The sequence below is a fragment of the Hyperolius riggenbachi genome, chromosome 9, assembly GCF_040937935.1.
Source record: "Hyperolius riggenbachi isolate aHypRig1 chromosome 9, aHypRig1.pri, whole genome shotgun sequence".
NCBI classification, from domain to species: Eukaryota; Metazoa; Chordata; class Amphibia; order Anura; family Hyperoliidae; genus Hyperolius; species Hyperolius riggenbachi.
This window is the reverse complement of record NC_090654.1, coordinates 213,805,540-213,827,296: the sequence shown is the minus strand read 5'-3', so window position 1 is coordinate 213,827,296 and position 21,757 is coordinate 213,805,540. Positions and strand designations below refer to the sequence as shown.

The 21,757-nt window shown below is 41.4% G+C and overlaps 1 protein-coding gene across 18 annotated transcripts in view; it reads left to right on the top strand.

The window, feature by feature from the left end:
• The window catches only part of FOXP1 (forkhead box P1), a 1,092,253-nt gene that overhangs the window by 1,030,944 nt on the left and 39,552 nt on the right, over window positions 1-21,757 (top strand). For all 18 annotated transcript variants that reach the window (XM_068253977.1, XM_068253974.1, XM_068253975.1 and 15 more), the window contains one exon: window positions 8,170-8,253. In XM_068253977.1, coding sequence (XP_068110078.1) covers window positions 8,170-8,253 — 84 coding nt within the window. The remainder of the gene's footprint in view (window positions 1-8,169; window positions 8,254-21,757) is intronic.

Genomic DNA, 21,757 nt, shown 5'->3' with positions numbered 1-21,757 from the left:
CCTGGGTAAGTGAGCACTAGGTCCTTTTGTTTTCTGTAGTATCTCACATAATTTGAGTACTTCTGTGATCATAGGGCCCCCAACTAGTCTGGGGGCCTGCCTTACAAAGGTCATAAACAAGTGTAATCTTCACACCCATAACACGTGTAGCTACAAAAACACCTGATCTGTAGTATTGGAGGGAGGGATTGTAGTTGCACTCCCCCTCCCCCCACACACACACCTCTATGCCCTCCTGCAGTCACAGGGGCTGCTCACCTGTAGTTATGCCCCTGTTTGGAACCCAAATATATTAGTGGCCACCAAAACCATCAGCTGCCAGTTGGAAAACATATGCAGTAAAACAAAACTTCATGAATGGTTTTATTGAAAAAAAAACTCCTAAAAATAATTCAACAATTAAATTAAGCATATCTGACATTGTTGTTTGATGCAAATTTGTAGCTGGCCATTTGGTCCCAAGGACACCTTGCCAATAGGTGGCTGATTAACCCATTGCTTTTCATGCACTTGTAGTCATTTTAAATTGCGCTGTGGCTTGTCGGGAAATGGCTGTTTTGTATGCAAGACAGCATTGTGAAGATATATAGAGGGCCCTGGGCTAAATAGGGAAGATAATTACATTTGGAATTTTACAGAGTTTTAAAGTCATTTGCAGCTTCAAATAGTCACTGAGAAATATCTGCAAAAACAGACTTAAAGTTTCTGTTGTTGCTCTTTCTCCCTCTGTAAAAAAGAAAAAAAAGAAAAAGCATATATCTTTTTAATTACATAACATCTTATATCCTTTCTCAATTCGTCTTGTGTCTTGTCGACTCCTGCATAAATTCTAGGGGCCCTTTATTTCAGGCCTTCCTCCCAGTGTAGTCTTCATTAACCCGCTGTGGCCTAATTTATTTCCCGGCATCGTAGTGTGAAGCGTAAATTATCGAGTCTTGCAGAAACAATTACAGGGGGGTGGGGGGATGAGAAGTCGGCGATGTGGTCACATAAATGGGTACCAACCGCACACCAAGTAATTATGCACTTTTATTAAGATTTACAGCTGATAGTTTAGAGTGGTAATAATACATCAAACATTGTTTTCTGCAGCACATTTTAGTACTTCGAATATTTTTTTATTATTGTTATAAACGGTAATTTCCAATTATTTTATGGTAGTGAAAAGATCTGTTTTATGAGAATGCACGTTCATCTGAAGATAATTTGTTTCATGCATTTTATTGACAGTTGTGAGTGTATATATAATTTTAGTATATAGATAACAATGTATTTATTTGGTGCTAATTCTCTATTTCCAGAAGAGCTCGCCATCTCGTATTCCTACATGCACATAAGCACAAAGTAGGGTTGGCCAGTATGGTCATATTTTATTTTAACTAGAAATATGTTTTTGAGATGTGGGGAGCAACCAGAGCACCTGGAAGATGCCCACACAAAAAAGGAGAAAACAGGCATTCAGATAAGGTCGTTAGTTCCAGCCCCCTGATGTCCTCCTGGTTCTGTGCCATCATTCCATGATGCTACACTCACCTGGTCCAATTGCGGGCTACTTTGCATTTGCGACCTGGGCCGTGTGGCTCCTCGATGATCCTGTGGTCACAAGCATTCTGCGCACGCAGTTCCAATTTTTATGAACTATGTAACCGAAGAATGCTCCCAGCCACAGGAGCACAATCAGGAGGCGCACGGCTCTGGGATACACCTGTTGCTGTCAGAAGGGCACTTCTGCTTATCAGAGCAGCACAGAATGATGGCTAGGGACGAGGTGGACTTTAACATGACTGACACTACGACAAACTGTTTACATGCCTTGTATTTTCCACGCACCAACCAACTGGACAATCAACTCAGTTACATACCGCGTGCGCAAGTTAAATGACGGACTGCACAACATGGCCACATTCAAACAATTACGTTGTTAAAACAACATTGTACACACATGGCCAACTGCACGATAACCACCCAACAGTCATGTGAGTTGATCCGCAGGCTGGATCAGGAAAACCACCTGTTATCAGTCACTTGCCTAGTCATTTGCCACACGTACACAAGCCTGATTGTTATCCAACAGACCAAAATCAGACAACAGTTAGGCACTTTGGTTGTGCTTGTGTACAGGCCATAAAAGGTGTATATTTCACAAATATTTTTATATCAGTCAACGTCAGAGTAATTAACAATTTATGATGTTTTTCTTTAAGATTTCCCTGAAAAGGTATCTGAAATGGAGGAAAAAAATTAAATTAGTCTATATCTGCCATATATACAAGTCCCAATAGGTAAAATCACTATTCAATTGCAATCATTAAACTCCCCCTTCTAAATTTGTCTAGTAAAATCAGCAGAATCTAGTCGTCCCCCCATTCCATACATCAGCCTGTTCAATGGTGCACAGGACAATACCACTGGATCTATGCCGAGGTAGAACTAGGATTCTATAATCGCAAAAGTCTGTTGTTTTAAACCCTGGCACTACAGTTTTTTTAATGGACAAAACAGGAATATGGTGTGTAAATTACTAGCAGCACAGTCATACTTTTAGCATAAAGATAACAGTTGTATGACAACCTGAGATGTAATAACATTTTCTAGTTTCTTATGTATTGCTCGTGCATTCATTTACTTTTGTAATGTTATACAGAGTGATGGCCAAGTGAAATATATGCAGTAGCATAATGACACCATGAAATATATGCAGTAATGTAATGGCCCAGTGTAATATATGCAGTAAAATTCAGATCAGGAGTGTTCAGTCTTCAGCGATGGTGGTGGTAGTCTATCACAGAATTAGCTAATGGATGTCGTGCCATAAATGGGGAGGGCTATCCTGCATTTTCCTGTTGGCTTTTGCGGACAGTACTTCTCGGTGTCGCTCTTGGACATATCTTCATCCAAGATTGCGGTTCCCTAAACCCGGTTTTTCCCTGATATCTATATATTTGTGTACCTCTGAGGAAGCGTCTTTTGGCCGTGAAACACGTGTCAGGCAACCTATGATTCTGTAAAGTGGATCTTTGTATGAACTGTCTACATTTCATGACTGCAATCGAGAAGATTTTATATTGCTGTTCCTACTAAAAGCCCATATAGTCTTGAGCCTGTTTTGTGATACTAATTGCATAGTGTGTTGGGGTGGAACTATACAAAAATATTTTACCTGAAAATTTGTTGGTATAAATGGGGTGGTGCTAGGGGCTTTGCCCACAGGACAGGTAACATAAACACAGGTAATATACACTAGCACACTCCACTGTCTCTACTCTGCATAAAGAGGCATGGCAGACAGTGGTCAAAAGGAGAACCTTTGAGAGCCCTCTGAGAGCATGGAGCCCAGTCAGGATTGCAATCTCTGTGACCCCTGTCCCGGTGCCACTGCCTGTAGCACAAAGAATGATAACCGGCTTTGAATTTTAGTCTGGTCGAACCGAAAAATGAGCTACTCTCTTGATGTAACTAGCCTTACTCTATAAATAAACTGGGCATTGAGGTATCGCCAAGTCATTGATCATTGTTGATGTGGGATGTTAGGGTTAGGGCACATGGTCTTAAAATCTACTTTCAGCTTTTTCTGCACTTGTTGCTAACAGCTGTGCTGTAAGATCAACAAGGTCTTGTCATTAACAAGAGCAATTGTACGTTTATCCTGGAATTCACTTGAATTATGTTCCTTGTTGGTATCTGAAAATTCTCCCCTCAATTTAACTGAGAGCCTTTCCTTTAAATTTAATTTCCATGTTGTTCTTTTGAAAGCTGCAGGTTTTTTTTTTTCAATCACCAAAACATGAACTTTATGTATCGCCTGTAGTGTCGGTACAACAGAATATCTGATTTGAGCAAGCATTCATATTATATAATTGAACAAGAGTAACCAGAGACAACGTGTCACAGGCATTAGGCGGAGAATTATAAAAGTCATTTTGTGCACACGACGTTCTATCAGCTCTGCAGAAGAGAATACAAATAAAATGGTTGCTACTATGATTACTTTCCCATATCTTGTTAAGGGCAGATACTAATATGGTTTAAATTGAAGCTTCAGGTGATGCGGCACACTCTGTTTCATCCCCCAGCAAGATTAATTATGTGCATTTCAGGACAATTTCTGTGCCGTCCTCACGCTTCTAGAGAGCCCAGCAGTTTGAGTGTGGGAAGTGTCTGTCAGCTGCTCATGTGGCGGGCACACTTTTATTTGGCCAGAGGTCCTCAAAGTGAAATGTCGGAAGTTAAACACCCACCTACTACTGATGGTAGTTTATGGCCACAGATACCTTAATATATATGTTGAAGGGTAGGGCTGGCAATGCGCAGGAGAACTCATGGAGAAGCATGTGATCAGTTTGATCAGCTGATAGATTTGTAAGGTTCTGATTTGCTGGTCCTGACCATGTGACAAACCAAGAAGTCATCACAGCAAATCAGAAGCTTACAAATCTATCAGCTGATCAAGGTGACCGCATGCTTCTTCAACAGTTCTCCTCATCATTACCTTCCCTATTGAAGAGGCTGTTACGTGAGTGAGATTTAGGCTACTTTTTACCACTCCTTCATTAGATATTGGCCCATAAGCAATTCAATTTTTCTCCTGAGTTTTTTCCTAGGTGATATTTTCACAACTTGACATTAAATTCCCTTTAAGCCTCCAGCAAGCAAGAAAAGACTCAAAATAAATTTTATAGCACTTTTTCAACAATTTTTGGGTACTTTTTTAATTGTAAAATGCTGAAAAGTTAGTTTAAAGAAGAGATTAAACTAGAAGATAAATCAGGTTAAAAAGTTAGTGGCACATGGGCCATTGTCTCATAAGCTACTGTCATTGGGAAGGCATGCAGGGACTGTCATATGGCATCATTTAAAGGTAACCTGAGGTGAGAGTGATACAAAGACTGCCATATTAATTTCCTTTTAAACAGTGCAAGTTGCCTAGTTGTCCCCCTGATCCTTTGTCTCTAGTCCTTATAGCCGTAGACCCCGAACAAGCATGCAGATCAGGTGCTCTGACTGATTAGCTGCATGCTTGTTTCTGGTTTACGATTCAGACACTATTGGGGCCAGAAGATCAACAGCACTGCTATGCAACTGGTATCGTTTAAAAGGAAATAAATAAGGCAGCCCCTATATCACTCTTACCTCAGGTTTACTTTAACCACTTGCCGACCGCACACTCATACCGTGTGGCGGCGAAGTGGTAGCTGGAGGACCAGCGACGCAGTTCTGTGTCGCCAGGTGCCTCCCTAATTAATCAGGAAAGGCCGCTCGCACGAGCGGCCGTTTCCTGTTAGATCACGGAGCGGGTCTCCGTGAATAGCCTGCGAGCCGCTGATCGCGGCTCGCAGACTAAATGTAAGCGTAGGAGACGTATGTCTCCTTTGTCTACATTGTACGGCGCTGCTGCGCAGCAGCGCCGTAAGGCAGATCGTCGATCCCCGGCCAATCAGCGGCCGGGGATCGCCGCCATGTGACAGGGGACAGCCTGTCACTGGCTGCACAGGACGGACAGCGGGGGGGGGAGCAGGTAGGAGAGGGAGGGGGGAATTTTGCCGCGGAGGGGGGCTTTGAGGTCCCCCCCCCCCCTGCAACATGCCTGCAGACCGGAGCGATCAGACCCCCCCTGCACATCATCCCCATAGGGGGGGAAAAAGGGGGGCGATCTGATCGCTCTGCATGTAACATGATCTGTGCTGGGGGCTGCAGAGCCCACCTAGCACAGATCATAAAAAGTAGCGCTGGTCCTTAAGGGGGGGTAAAGGCTGGGTCCTCAAGTGGTTAAAGTGTAACTCAAATCACAGAAAAGATCGCTAACAGCCTTCAGTGTGGGCAAGCTGAGAGTAAAAAAAAAGCCTGTTAGAAAATGCAATTGCCTTCATTAGATCCCGATTATTCCTTCAAAACTGTTGTTCTTGAGTACTGCATTGTTTACTACAACTGTCAGAATGAGCAGGTCACTGAAAGCATTATAGATAGCATTATAGCGCTATGCTTGATTTCTTCCTCCATGGTCTGCTCAGCAACATCCACACAATTTAAATGACAGAGAAGCTGAGGGAAGGAATTATACTACACAGCAACAGTTTAACATTTTCACATCCTGCAGTCTTCCCCGCACTCCAAAAGAAGTTTTTTAAACTGGTTTATTAAAGCTGGCCAAAAGTAATACGACCAAAAATGTAAAGTTAGCAACTATGCACTACTTTTATTTTTATATGTTGTGGTTAAGAAGTAACAATTTTGAAAGCTGCCCATACACTAAAGCTAGGCACATGTGACTGTTCTTTTATTTTGTACACTGCAGTGTAATTGATGAGGATAAAGTTGGAAAGATAGGTATGTTTAACTGCCTGTAATACTGATTTAATTTTTAAAGGAAGCCTGTAATTAGACAGATTTGCAAGCTGTGATCTTTACTAGTGTTGAGTGGAGAATGTGCATAATATGCAAATATGCTTCTTCTTCTGGGTGAGTGGAGATTTGCGTGGACGGCAACTTCTCCGTTATCCTCTAAGTTGGCCCCTATTAAAATGACGCTAGTTTTCTGGCTGTAATAGGGATCCACTTGATAAAATACTTTCTCAGTTGGAGAAGGTATCAAATGAATTTGCTAATCACTGTACTTGTTCTATGAAAATTAGAAATGAGAATTTTTAGGAGTTAGAATTTAGAAAGCTTTATGGTCAGAAATTAGCATTTTTTGGGGAGACGGTCAAGAAGATGGAAGCCTCCGTACCTGTCTAATGATCAGTGTCATATTGAAGGCTTCCCACCCTTAAATTACAATTTCAAGCATTTCCAGTATATGTGGGTGGCACAGTGGCTAAGTTGTTTTGGGTTTCTGTCCTCTCTGTATGAAGTGTATACGTTTCTCCCCTAGGTGCACCAGGTTCTTCCAGCAGCTCCAGTTTCCACCACATCTTACAAAAATTGGTCTTTAACTGTGGTGGTGTCATCAGATTCTCACTGCGGGAAAGTTAGAGATGTAACTTGTTTTATTGACTTTTCAAATCAATTATGGGAAGAATAGAGTCAATGCTACATAATAGTACGACAATAAGGAACGACAACAGGGCTGTGGAGTTGGTACAAAAATCATCCGACTCCCTAGTTTATGAAACCACCTACTCTGACTCCAGGTACCCAAAATTGCTCGGACTCCTCGACTCCGACTCCACTGCCCTGAATGGCAATATATACTGTAAATGGTCTCTATCACCACAGCAAAAATGAATCCACTTAATAAATTACCCATAGGGTTATTTTCAGCTGTAATGAGTACATTAGTGCAGCTGTCCAACCCTGATATTGCATCACTGAAATCTCAGAAAGATTGTCTTCTGTTGGAATCAGTATCAGTTGTGTGAGGACTAACCCATCAAATGAAGTAAAGGTGGATAAAATTGAGCATGTTATGGGACATATTTAATTTGCTCTGTGGTTCCTTATTGGGGAGATTTTCTGGTTCTCTGGTGCTCACCTAAGCTGTTGATACACTTTTCTTGTGGAGAAGCTCTAAAGGGATTTTCTCACAAGCCATGGTGCAACGCCTCCTCTTTCACACTCTTCCGCATCTGCTCACTTGTACTGAATGGGCCTGTTCCGCTCCGCAAGACTGTGCATACCACTCTGCACTGCTGTCAGTGGGAACAGACGCTAATGCTGGGCATACATGGCGTTGATTGCTCGATTGATAATATCCGACGTGTCCGATCACCGCGGGGATCGATTCCACGCTCGATCCCCGCAGGTGGACAATAGCGGCGAATCGAGCGGGTAATAAAAAGCGCCGGCGGGGACGAGCGGGAAGCGATCCACGCGGACGAGCGGGGATGTGGCAGGGGTCGATCCGGCGGCTAATCGGCCACCGGATCGACCCGTGTATGCCCAGCATTAGATGTCACATCAACAGATTATTTTCAAGGGCAAAGCCGGATCATCCACAAAGCAAATCTAGGCAGTTGCCTAGGGCCTGGAGAGAGTTTAGGGGGCCTGGAGGATGCTAGCCCCCATCAAATATCACTAAAAAAGGCCAATGATCATCAGTGTTTGGTAAAAACTGCCATCTTGCCTAGAACCCCATTTCATCTTAATCCTTTTCTGTTCAAGGGGATAGCTGCAACACTATACATGTTTTATTTTATTTTTCAAGTAAGTGTAACTCTTTTCCTTTTCTCACAGCTTTCCAAAGACAAAGAACGCCTCCAAGCCATGATGACGCATTTACATGTGAAGTCAACAGAACCCAAAGCAAGCCCCCAACCTGTAAGTGTGTGTTCCTGCCTTCTGTAACCATCTGAATAAAAGATTATTTACACCAGTTATTAGAGAATTATGGGAGCAGCCCATGCAGGATTCTGAAAATGTTGCCACCTATGTGCAATGCGGATCCTCTGCTATTAATTCTTTTCTGAGTCGAGGAAAGTCAGAACGGCTAGTCTGCATACCTGTTCCAGACGAATCATTTTGGGATCATTATAGCCAGATGATCCACATTACAGCCTGGGAACTAGCAAGCACTGAAAATTCAATTGTTTAGTGTTGCAGTGCAGATTTGCGTAAGAACTTTCCTGGCTGTAGTACTGATTTTTTGCATGTAATGTGTTCTAAATCATTGATACAAATGGAGGATGCAGATCCGTGTAGATGTTTATTTTACTGTTCTGGCTACTTATAGTCTGCGGAAGGACTCCCTGCCTTCCCAGTTTGGGCAGAAGGGAGAGGCATGGAGAGGTTGTCAGAGCAGCAAGATGCAGGCGCTGCTGGGCTTTGTCTCTCTGTACAGACTGTTGGTGAAGGGAAAGCGCTTCTAAACTGTAGAACGCTGTAGAGACCAAAAACCCTCTCACTAATAAGCAACAATGATTATAATTTTGCCTTCTTAAAACAGAAGGTATTTGCGATAATACAGGTTTAAGTGAGAAACTGTGGTTTCCCATGATGCATTACTCTTGAATATGCAAATCATCTCTTTATGCCCTTTTAGTTTCTTTTAGCCTCTTATACTATCTTAGTGGTTCTGTGTCACCAGGAGATATCTGGGTATTCCGTAGTACTGGTCCAAGCCCTTTCCCATAGAGCCATATCAATCCATGCCATGCACTGGTGAGGACTAGAAAGTCCCAAACAGGCTGTATGCATGTTGAATTGATGTGGCTCTGTAACATTTATAAGCTATAGGCTCACTATATAGGGGCATCAGGAGATGATTTGCTTATTTGGGAGTGATGCATCATGGGAAACCACAGTAGTTCACTTAAAGAGGAACTCCAGTGAAAGTAATGTAATAAAAAAGTGCTTAATTTTTCCAATAATTCTGTATAAATGATTTAGTCAATGTTTGCTCATTTTAAAATGTTTCCTTTCTCTGATTTACATTCAGAAATGTATCACATGGTGACATTTTTACTTCTGGCAGGTGATGCCACTGCAAGGAGATGATGCTTGCATTTTTGGCAGTTGGAAACAGCTTTTATTTCCTAAACTGCAACAAGGCTCCCACAGTGTGATGTCAGGACCTCAGTGCTGTAAGGCGCTGACATCACACTGTGGGAGGGGTTTCACCACAAAATCAGCCATACAGAGCAGGGGGCTCTGTATGGCTGATGAATCGGTTGAAAAAAGAAATGGATTTCTCATTGGAAAGGGGGTATCAGCTACTGATTGGGATGAAGGTTATTTCTTGGTTGGGTTTTCTCTTTAAACCTGAATTATTGCAAATACCTTCTGTTTTAAGAAGGCACAATTATATTCATTGATTTGGGAGGGTTTACTGTTGATTTTGTACTTTGTTTTCTGTTTTGTAATTTCTTGTGTTATTCCTTTTCTCCTTTATAACTATTCCAACTTACTTCCTGGACCTCCCAGTAAATTTACTTTTAACTCCTCGAGTGAATTCAACCGGGCAAGTTAACATTGTCTTTCTCCTGAGCTGCTCGCGGTGTCTGTATATTATGAGCAATGCACATGCATATTTTTGACTGAAAAATTAATAGCTTCGGAATTCATACACAGCAGGCTTTCTTTGGAGAGAAGTCTAATATTTCCACGCGGCGCCTTTCTAACCATTTATTTAGAGTCCAAAGCGAGCCTTTGACAGCTCAGAACGCCGGTACAAGAAAACATAAAGCTTGCTGATATGTAAACCGACAATAGGCAGCCCGTGTGAGGTTCACTATTGTCATACGAACAGATTGTTTGGATTAGTCTATGCAAATTTACCGTTGTGGCACCATTTGTAGAACAGGGGGGGAAAAAATCACATTTGTATATGAAAAGTGTCTTCACTCCAAAGCAATCATCTTCACACCTTTTCATACTAAATATTTTTTTCAACTTTTTCTCTTTCGAGTGCACTGTATTGTCTGGTAGCTGTCTGCTCTACTCAAAATGGTCCTTTGAGATTGAAAAATAGAATATATTTGATATACTCCATCTGATAAATTTCAATTATTAGACAGCTGAGAAAGCTATAAAGAAATTCTTGAAGAAAAAAACGAGTTTTGGGAAGAATATATGAAGCGTTCTAACATTTTCAAGAAATATTAAATACATATTTTGCATTCTGTATCAAGGATTTGTGTTTCCTTTGTTTTTGGGGAGATGAAATCTGATAAGTAATATCTTTTGTTTTGCACTAATAACACGTAAATTCACCTATGACATATGTCTATTTTTATAGCATTTTAGTAAATATCTAGAAAAAATAATATTTCAAAGACCATATCAGAGATGTCCCAACATGTGAACCTCACTGATAGTTTGCTGACGGTTTAAATAGTTTAGTGTTAGTTTTATAGTTTAATGATATCGTTTGGGTTGGTTATGTTAGTGATGTTTGAGTGTTTGAGGTTAAGGTTTGTTTATGTGAGTGAAGTTAGTTTTAGCTTTCCAAGGTGGGAGATTATTGTTATTGTATTTAATTGAGTTGGGGTAGTTTTAGGTTGCGAATTAGGCTTAATTTAAGTTTTTTAATTACTGTATTATTCTTTTCATTTGTATTTGGTGCCCAAACCATTACTGCAGGATCCCACCTTCCCCTTTACTTAAATTATTCAAAGCCATGCAGCATCTTCAAACACAGACCTTCTTGTTAACTCCTTCAGTTGGACTGCTTTGGGTCATGTGACCAAATTTTAAAACTGGATTTTTTTTTTTTAGCTGAAGAAGCCTTTGGGTTGGTATCAAAAGGTGGCCTTTGGGTGTTCTGCTTTCAAAGCTACCAGGGTGACTTATAAGAAAGTCAAAAGTGAAGGTAATCGGGAAAGTGTATTTGCCAGCTGCCTTTTAAAAATGCTTGCTTGCCTGGCCTTTGTTTTTTATCTGCCTCTATATAGCATCTGAAATGTAAGATGCAGCGCAATTAGGCACATCGGGTGTTTAGATTCACTATTACCCAACCAGCTACATAGGTGCTGCAGATGTGTAACAGTCAGATCAGTACACCTGGCAGATGTGTGGCACGTTTATTTTTGCAATACGGCAGCCTTTGTATTTTTCTTGAAGTTCCAGAGCCACACCAACCCCAACATGCAGACAGCCTGTTTCGGCTTCAGGGGCATAAAGACATAATTTGCATATTCAGTAGTGATGCATTGTGGGAGACCTCAGTTGCTCACTTAAAGCTGAATTATCGCAAATACCTTCTGTATTAAGAAGGCAAACTACACTAAGCATTGCTTATTAGTAGGAGGGCTTTTCGGTCTCTTCTAGTCCCTTGTACTTTCCTAGTGGTTTTGAGTCACCCCGAGCTGCTTGGGTATTCTGATACGCTGTGTAATAGACAGAATTCTGGTTATTTAAACTTGTCAATGATTTCCTCTGTCAGCCCAGGATGACACTTCTTCACACTTGTCAATACGTTTCCATACACCATGTTATTGTTTTGCAAGTGTGAAAAGAGCTGTTTTTATTAACAGTTGCCTATATTTGTGTGTACAGTATAGATTAGCACAGTGAGGATACACTAGGGACTTTTTTACGCAGAATCCCGAGACTAAATATAGAACAATTATAGCATTTGCTTTGCATGAACTTAAAACATGTGTGAAAGTGTTTATGCAAATTATTGGCTCGTTTTGTGTATACACACATTTCATCTGTGCAATTCCAATGTGCAAATGGATACGCAAGGACATTATTACAATTAAAGGTGAACTTCAGGCAAATGTTTAAATCTCCAAATATAACTCTCACCCTCTGCTTGCAAACACAACAATTATTTCCCCTATTTACATAAAACTGTTATATTGCACCACGCTAGGCAGAAAACATTGAACCATTTACTTCTGTTAAAAGAGGTAACAGTTGTATGTAAATGCCAGTCATAGACACTCTCGTGTTCTCTCTTACCAGCATGTTTTTGGATTGTAGGAGGAAACTGAGCAAACGTGGGGATAACATATATCCCATTCAGCTAATGTCCTAGGTCAGTGGTTCCCAACCTTTTTGGAGTCGTGACACATCAAACCAAACGTTCAGATCTCCGTGACACGTAGACTAAATGCATGTAATGAGAGACAGCGTTTCCCCACTAAATGCACATAAGCGACAGCATTTCACCAGTAAATGCAGGTAATGAGAGACAGCGTTTCCCCAGTAAATGCACATAAAAGACAGCTTTTCACCAGTAAATGCACATAATAAGAGACCGCTTTTCACCAGTAAATGTACATAATAAGAGACCTCTTTTCTCCAGTAATGCACATAATAAGATACCTCTTTTCACCAGTAAATGCACATAATAAGAGACTGCTTTTCACCAGTAAATGCACATAAGAGACAGCTTATCACCGGTAAATGTACTTAAGAGACAGCCTTTCACCAGTGAATGCACGTAATAAGAGACCTCTTTTCACCAGTAAATGCACATAATAAGAGACCTCTTTTCACCAGTAAATGCACATAATAAGAGACCTCTTTTCACCAGTAAATGCACATAATAAGAGACCTCTTTTCACCAGTAAATGCACATAATAAGAGACAGCTTTTCACCAGTAAATGCACATAATAAGAGACAGCTTTTCACCAGTAAATGTACATAAGAGACAGCTTTTCACCAGTAAATGCACATAATGACAAACAGCAAGTTGTCCCCAGTATATGTAGCCAGGGATATATGTGCCCAGTATATGTAGCCAGAGGTATATGTCCCCAGTATATGTAGGCAGGTGTATATGTGGCCAGTATATGTAGCCAGGCGTATATGTGGCCAGTATATGTGCCCAGTATATGTAGCCAGGGGTATATGTGCCCAGTATATGTAGCCAGGGGTATATGTGCCCAGTATATGTAGCCAGGGGTATATGTGCCCAGTATATGTAGCCAGGGGTATATGTGCCCAGTATATGTAGTCAGGTGTATATGTGCCAAGTATATGTAGTCAGGTGTATATGTGCCCAGTATATGTAGCCAGGGGTATATGTGCCCAGTATATGTAGCCAGGGGTATATGTGCCCAGTATATGTAGTCAGGTGTATATGTGCCCAGTATATGTAGTCAGGTGTATATGTGCCCGGTATATGTAGCCAGGGGTATATGTCCAAAGTATATGTAGCCTGGAGTATATGTGCCCAGTATATGTAGTCAGGTGTATATATGCCCAGTATATGTAGCCAGGGGAATATGTGTCCAGTATATGTAGTCAGGTGTATATGTGCCCAGTATATGTAGCCAGGTGCCCCCCCCCCCCCAGGAGGAGAGAGCAAGGGAAGGAGAGCGGCACCTTAGGGTGCTCTCCCTCCCTTGCTCTCTCCTCCGGAACGAAGTGCGGTGGCTGGCAGAGGGGCGGAACTTACCTTTCGTGTCTCCGTCTGGTCTCGTTGCAGGCGCGGGACGATTTGCCACTGCTCTGGTGTGATGCAGACCAGAGCAGCGGCTGCGGCACCAGAACTTCCGGTGCTTGGAGCGACACGGAAGGTAAGTCTCACCCGCTGCAAACGCCTGACCGCAGTTAGCTCCGGAGCAGAGAGCGAGGGAGGGAGAGCACTCTAAGGTGAGGGAAGGGGGGGAGATGGCCCCCTTCTCCGCCGCTGCCCACAGCTCTCCCTCCACTGCGCTGCTTTCCTCCAAGAGCTGACACTGCGACACATACCCGAAGCTGCCGCGACACATGTATGTGTCGCGGCACATGGGTTGGGAACCACTGTCCTAGGTGGATATAGAATTTCATTGTTTTAAAGTAAAAAAAAAAAAACTAAACTAAAATAGATACCATTTTTGAGAACCAACAGACGTGATCACTTGATTGCTACTGAGACAACTTCCTGTGCCTTGGATCTTCTGTGGCTTGCTGCCGTTCCTGTGAGTTCGATCTGCGCGTGCCAACTAGAACAGAGAGCTCATGCATAGAGGAAAACAGCTATGCACAAGAGGCTTAATTCTACTGGGCTCGTCCATGGCTGGGAGTGCAGCCAGGAGATGGAGAGGGACTCCGTGCTGGAACCTTGGACTTTTCTTTTAAAGCACTGGACTGGGCTCTGCCTCTGACAAAAGAGACCTGCGTTCCAATCTCGGTTCATCCTGTTCAGTAAGCCAGCACCTATTCAGTAAGGAGTCCTTGGGCTAGACTCCCTGCCACTGCCTACTGAGCATGCCCTAGTGGATGCAGCTTAAGCACTTTGAGTCCGCCATAACAAAAGTGCAGTATAAATGTTACTTGTCTTGTTTAATTTATTATGACCACAAATCTGGTATATACTAACCTTTTGGCAACCCTTTCTATGATTCAGTCTGAACCAGATGAGTATTTAAAATTGATCGCTACCTAGCACCTAGCAGGCAACTTTTTTAGGAAGGCCGTGCTCTTCAGTGATCTACATCCTGTAGCTTCTTCATATATCAAGCCCACTCAGTCACATTACTAGTGACATAGGGAAGTTCTGAAAGTTTTTACAATGGAATCCATTTTCAAAAAGTAATTTGTTGCAATCGCCAAGAGCACCTTCAGCAAGATCCAGAACTGCTATGTTGTGACAGAATGGGCATCTAATTTTCACTAGGGCAGCAGGTACAGCAGGTATTTCTTTGTGAGCTACAAAGGGCCATAAAAATTAAACTGCTTTTAGCAGAAACGTTGTCAACAATTCTTTGTCTGTTGCATGGTTAATCGCTTATACTGAGTATTCCCAAACGTCAGCCAACTGTCATCCATGGAAGAGGCAAAGCCATTTTTTTCTAATGGCTGAACAGTAATTAAGTTTTTTTTTCAGACACTGCACCAATTCATACTTGGCCTAAAACATTTAAAATAACATTTTCAAATGAAATGCTTGGCTAAATATTCCATCCTGTGTATTTCGATTCACTCTAGGGGAAAAGCAATTAAGTTTATTTAAGAAAAAACACAAAAAAATATATATAATAAATAGAAATATGTTCAGGCAATTAAACGTACCATAAAGCTCCATCGTAAAGTTGGCTAAGTCAGCTCCAATAATATAAAATGGTTGAATTATACCCTGTTTAGACTTTTCTCCAATATTTGCGCGTTTGGCGAAACGGCTATAGCTGAAAACATAATTACATGCTTCCATTTATTTTAAGGGCCATTAAGTAAACATTTAATCGTTTTATTTTGGAGAATGACGGAACAGGCTTTTCATGATGGAAACACAAGGAGGAGTGTTTGCTTGGATTATGATAAAAATTATAGATAGGTGCAACTTACATGGTTTTGGTCGCGTACTGTTTCAGTAATGGACCTCTTATGGTGTCAGTTGTTATTTCTAAGCAGATTTATACATATAGAATGCAACATTCTTCACATGCCCGAGGGTATGTACACACTTGTGTGGTCCATGCTTAGACTGAGTGGCGCATTCATCATGATCTTTACCCGTACATGTTGTTATAAACGATGTTGTGTTATTGTACCTCTTGTGGTCTCTTTTAGCTTTTTCTTTTCCTAGTCTAGAAAGTACAAACTTTGGATTATCAGGGCTGTATAGCTCCGGAAAGGCAAAAAAAATTGCTTCTACTGGAATCGAGACCTTGGGTTTTTTGTCAGGTAGAGATTCCAAAAGCTTGCATTTTTAGTTTATCCAGTTAACCAATAAAAAGGCAACACCCTCACCCCAAAGTTGTGGTTTTAAACTACTGGCTAACATAGTACGGTACTCAGCTGATGCTTGGCAGGGCTGCCTTCTCCCTCCTACACTGCACAAATATTTAGGTCTAGAGGTAGCTAACTCTCCATCTAACCTGTGAATGGCTGCCTACTGCTAGCCAAAACATTGTTTTTAGATTTGGATGGGTTGGAGAAGGATTATGACCTTTGTCAGATTTGTTTGCTGTTTGCTTTCCTGTTAGAGATACTTTTCAAGTGAACCTGAACTGTCCTAATAGATAAAAAATGAGAAAACTACAAGGGTCATGTCACACAGGTAACTATGATGAGTGAGTCACTGTGAAAGAAAATGCATATTATGGCTTTGCTACTGATGGCAACTACTGGTATTCAATAGTTGTAGTTGGTATGAGAAGGGACTAGTTGCTGCAGCTCAGGCACACATGTGACCTGGCCGTGAGGCTGCAATAGCAGACACCCTGCTGATGCATCTGATTTTGCCTGCTTGATGCTGTTAGTTTCAGCATTGTAGCTGTCAGAACATAATGTAGTTCTCCCTCCAATCCTTTCATAAGTACTATTTTGTCCTCCGTGCCCAAGCAGTCTTCCCCTACAACAGAACTCTCTCTAAGATAGAAAAGTATTCCAAATATATATCCTAGCAAGCCCCCTCTTATGAAACACACCCACAAATAACACCATTCCAATAAATAATTCCTCTATTTTGACAGGTAGTATAGCATTATTGTTTTGTAGTAAAGGCAATTTAGACCCACTTTGAATTCCCGTTGTCTATGATCTGGCAGGAGTGCATGAATCTGTCTGATAATAGAGCATACAGTAATAAAACCACATTTTTGTGTGGGTAAAGAATTGTAACCTTTATCAGGGCCCATGCTGCCATTGGAGAGATTTACTCATTTTCACAGAATACCCAAGCAGCTTGGGGTGACCCAGAACCACTAGGAAAGTATAGTGGACTAATTGAGACCGAAAAGCCCTCCTATTAAAAAGCAATGATTAGTGTAACAAGCAACCAATGAAAGGCTTAAAATTAGTCACATTGTTCTCTATGAATTCTTCTTGAGGAATATTTTGGTAGAGAAAGTTAATCATCTCAGCACCCTGTAACTGGTGACCACATAGGAAATGAGGTGGCAATAGATACCCAGACAGAATAAAGCGCTACTAGATAATCTGATCCTTCACTGCTAGATCTTAAGGTGCCCATTAACGATCCAATTTCCCATGTTACCGGACATCTGATCCAATCGTTGCAAGGAAAATGACAAGCAATCCCGTCAGACTGAAAGGATCGTTCCAAATTTCAAATCGCTAGAACAATCGATAGAACAATAATTCGTTGTCGATCGCCACCATTGATAGTACCAGATCTAATTCATCATTCGGCTGATTATTCTGGAGATTGTACTGTTAATGGGCACCTTTAAATTAAAAAAAAAGTTTTGGCTGGAGTTCTGCAGTCAGTTTACAAACTGATATACAAAAATACTGGAACTCTTTATTAAAGCTTTCTGTACAGTGGAGAATTTCCTTTAAAATAGTCATTTCCCGGCTTATCACTGCTTATTGCAGACTCCAATCTTCAGTGATTAAAGCCCAGAATTTCCCTGCAATTAAATCATCAATTCCTACCCTAAGCAGACTGGCGCGGCTAATCGCAGATACTTGTGCCCTGGAGCATGCAGCACCACGCCAGGATGGCAAATTTTGTTGATAGGGCTGTGTGTTTCGTTGTTACTCCATCCGGGAAGGGTTAAATCCCATCTTTAAGTCGAGATATAAGAGCGTCCTCATGGTCTCTGGCTAGTATTCCTGTATAATACATTTAGGAAAAACAAAAAAGATACAATTATGTGTACTAAGCAAGACAGTTAATGGAAATCCATTTTGATTAGGGGTCTACATCACCGCCTGTTTATGAAAATTACAGATGACTCATTCATCATTTTTAAGGGAAACATTCTAGTCAAATAGCAGATAGAGAAAGGGTTTCAGTGTAGTTACACTTACTTTATATACTTCTGAGTCTAACGGCAGCTGTGTATATGGCAAATGCATTCTTAAAGCGGATCCGAGAGGAAAAACGAACTATAACAAGTAACTTGTCTATATATCTTATATAAAGTTTACATAGTTTACACAGCATATCTAGCTGCAAACAGCTTCAAAAGTTTGATTATTTATTCCTGTGATACAATGAGGGCAGCCATGTTCTGTTTGTCACATTGTCACAGGCTGAGGGATGGAGATGCTATCAGCTTGCCTGTGTGTAAATTCAGTCCCCTCTCCTCCTCCCCTCTGCCTCTGAAATCTCTGGCTAGTAACCACCTCTTCCTCCTGCCCAGACTGAGCTCCCATAAGCCTTTGCTACAGTGCCAAGGCACAAAAAGAGCTGTGGGTGAGGCCTGTTTACTTTATAGGGAATTAGAGTATTAAAACAAAACAAAAAAAGTATTTGGCTTGAGGAATGCCCTATAAACTATATGAAAGGAACACAATTATGCAATGAGTAAAAGTTTATCTCAGATGCAATTTAAAGGAGAACTCCATGAAGTTTCATTAGATTGGGCATCAAATATGAAAAATATCTGACATTCATCATTATTTACAGCATTCTGCAGTTTTCAGCAGCAGATGTTGTTTCCATTCCTCAGGTGTCCACTTACTCAATTTTCCTACAACCTCGAGGGAAAGTTTGCATTTCTTTTAAAAATGCTTTATTGTCATCTTCCAACACAAAGGAATTATTATCGTCTGGGTGCTTCAGATAGTAGAATGAGTGGGTTCTTCCTGGAAGAAAGGCAAAAGAGCCTGCATCTTTTACAGAAAACCTTTCACTGCAGGGGAGCTTAGCTATTATTTTTGTCACCTTTTCGCAATCCTTGCTGTGGTCTGCTATAACCCTACTGAGGGTTGCAAACTTGCGCCCGCTATTTGTAGCTGCAATTTTCACTGCAGTTGGCCATGGCACCTGCTATTTATCAGCGAATTAAGGTTAGGCTGGGGGGGGGGGTTTGAGTCTTTAAGTTTAGACAAGGGGGGGCATCTTTAAGGTTAGGCATGGGGGGGGGGAGTTAAGGTTAAGCATCAGGGGTAAATGTAAGGTTTAGTAAGGCTTGGCATTGGCAGGGGTGTGGTTAAGGTTAGGCATAGGGGGGGGGGGGGGTTAAGGTTAAGCATCAGGGGTAAATGTAAGGTTTGGTAAGGCTTGGCATTGGCAGGGGTGTGGTTAAGGTTAGGCATAGGTAGAGGTGTGTGAGAATAGGGTTAGGTTTAGTTGTAGTAAAATATTGGCATTATTTACCAATATTCTACTATCATAATTTCCAATTTTAAAAATGTAGAGTATTGGTAAATTTACTGATATTCTACTAACCAGAATTGGGTGCCCCAAATGTCCCTATGCCTTTTTTTCATGTACGCATTACTTTTTGCAGCAAGGTGTCCAAATTTTGGGGGGATTGGAACGGACTACAAAAAACACATTCAGTGGTCACTATTCCTTTAAAATTGCATTGCTATCAGTTCTAATGCAAATTATTGCATTGAGTGGAAACGGGCCCATAAGGAAACATTTCCTTTACCTTAACTGCACACCTGGTTTCCGTTCAGACCCATTGTAATTGGTTGCTGCGGGATACTACTGCCCTTCACAGATCACTGCTACTCTTTGTACTGTTTTAGTACTGACAAACATGCTGAGGTGGTCCCAATCAATAAAAAACAGATTCAATAAAACCTTATCAGGAATTACGTTTTTGCATTTAGATATGTATCTCTGATGAAATACTTGTGTGGTATGGTGATCACTAAGATAACATATAGTCCCTTTCCTAACAAGAGACTCAAGAATTTTGTCAGCTTCTACTTGAAATTGTCCACTTCTCCCAAAGATGTGTGCCTGTTTTTTTTTTTTTTGTTTTTTTTTTTTGGGGGGGGGGGGGGGCAAAATTGATCATATCCATCTTTGGATGTGACAGACAGTTCCATCTCAGCACATGTGGTTAGCGTGGGAGCAGTGGTTTTGTAATACACGGCACACAGCAAGAATCGATCAGTTCTAAATAGATTTCAGCTAGAAATATGAATGAACTCTGGAGTGTATTGTGGTGCATCATCCGTATTACCTCACCATGATACCGGATGTTGAAATATCAGCCTTGAATAGCATTAGACTTCTCCTGCTGCGTGTGTGGCAAGCTTTGTTGACATTTGAGATTGGCGGCTTGATAGGATGAATGTGCCCAGCCCACAAATCCCAGTCCTTGGCTATGTTGAACATGCCAGAGCCTTAATTCAAAATACTTTGGCAAAATTCAGCTTCATGCGTTCGAAGAAGTAAGCCAGCAGCAGAAACCAAGTGAACAAAGCACAGAGCACATCTCACTGTCCTAAAGAGAATAGAAAAAAGCAAAAAGGAAATAAAGCACTTCAATAGCAATTGACAAGGTCAGCATTTCATCAAATTGTTGGTTAAGCCTACAAATAGATGTGGAAGATGAAACACCCGTCTCTCACAGCTCCTTTTTTTTTTTTTTTTTGTTCTCGCTTTCCTTGCAGATTGCAGTCATGTTTAATTTGGAAAGCGGGCTCCTTTGGCAAATTAGCAATTAGAACAATTTTGTGGGAATATGTATATGTGTCATTAGTTTTCCTGCAAATTAATAGCGGGGGCAGAGGTCAGGCAGACATTTTTCCACTCCGCTGCTGTTCATATTTGGCACTTTGTTTTGGAACGGCTTCAGCTGCGGCAAGCCCCAGTCTCTCCTCCAGGATCCGTCTTTAATTAGTTTACCTCATAGCTATTATTACAAATATCCCTTCCTCCTATCTTAAAATCAGATTACAGTTTCTGCAAAGTATTCTGGCTACACCCTGCGCTGCCACTCACCAATGTCCGGGGTCATTCTTATGCACCGTTTAGTCATTAGATCACCTCCATAAGCATCTTCTAATTAGAGTCCTTCCAATACAACTTCAGTTGGTAATTAGCCAAGATTGGCTGCTTACTCAGTCCTCTAATAGTGTCAGTTAACCATGGATACGAATCTGTGTCATTTGTCAAAGCTGTTCCTTTTGTTTACACTCATGTAAAATTAAAGACATTTTGTCGTTGACTACTCTTCGTTTTTTGTAATGTTTAGAGATTTTTTTCCTTTGTTCCATATATTGTATGTTGATCACAATATATGTTAAAGCCAAACTTTAATTTCCAACTATTTTAGTTTTGGATACAGTGGAACCAGAAAAAACCTTCTGCTGTGAATGTCCCTGTTGAAGAGATCTTCCCTAATTTCCTGTACCTGAAACCTCCATGGCTTTAAAGGACAACTGAAGTGAGAGGAATATGGAGGCTGCTGATCTATTTGGCTACAGTAGTGTCTGAAGTACACTAGAAACAAGCATGCAGATTGTCAGATCTGACAATAATGTCAGAAACACCTGATCTGCTGCATGCCTGTTCAGAGTCTATGACTACAAGTATTAGAGGCAGAGGGTTAGCATAACTGCTGGGCAACTGGCATTGTTTAACCATTTGGGGACCGGCTGCCTAACCCTCCTTAAGGACCAGGCGAATTTGCATGCGGAGGGGGGGGGGACGCATTTGGGGAGGTCAGGCAGCTGGATCACCAGTTCTGCTTGCTGGGCTGTGTGTCGCACCTGTAGCCAGATGTCCCC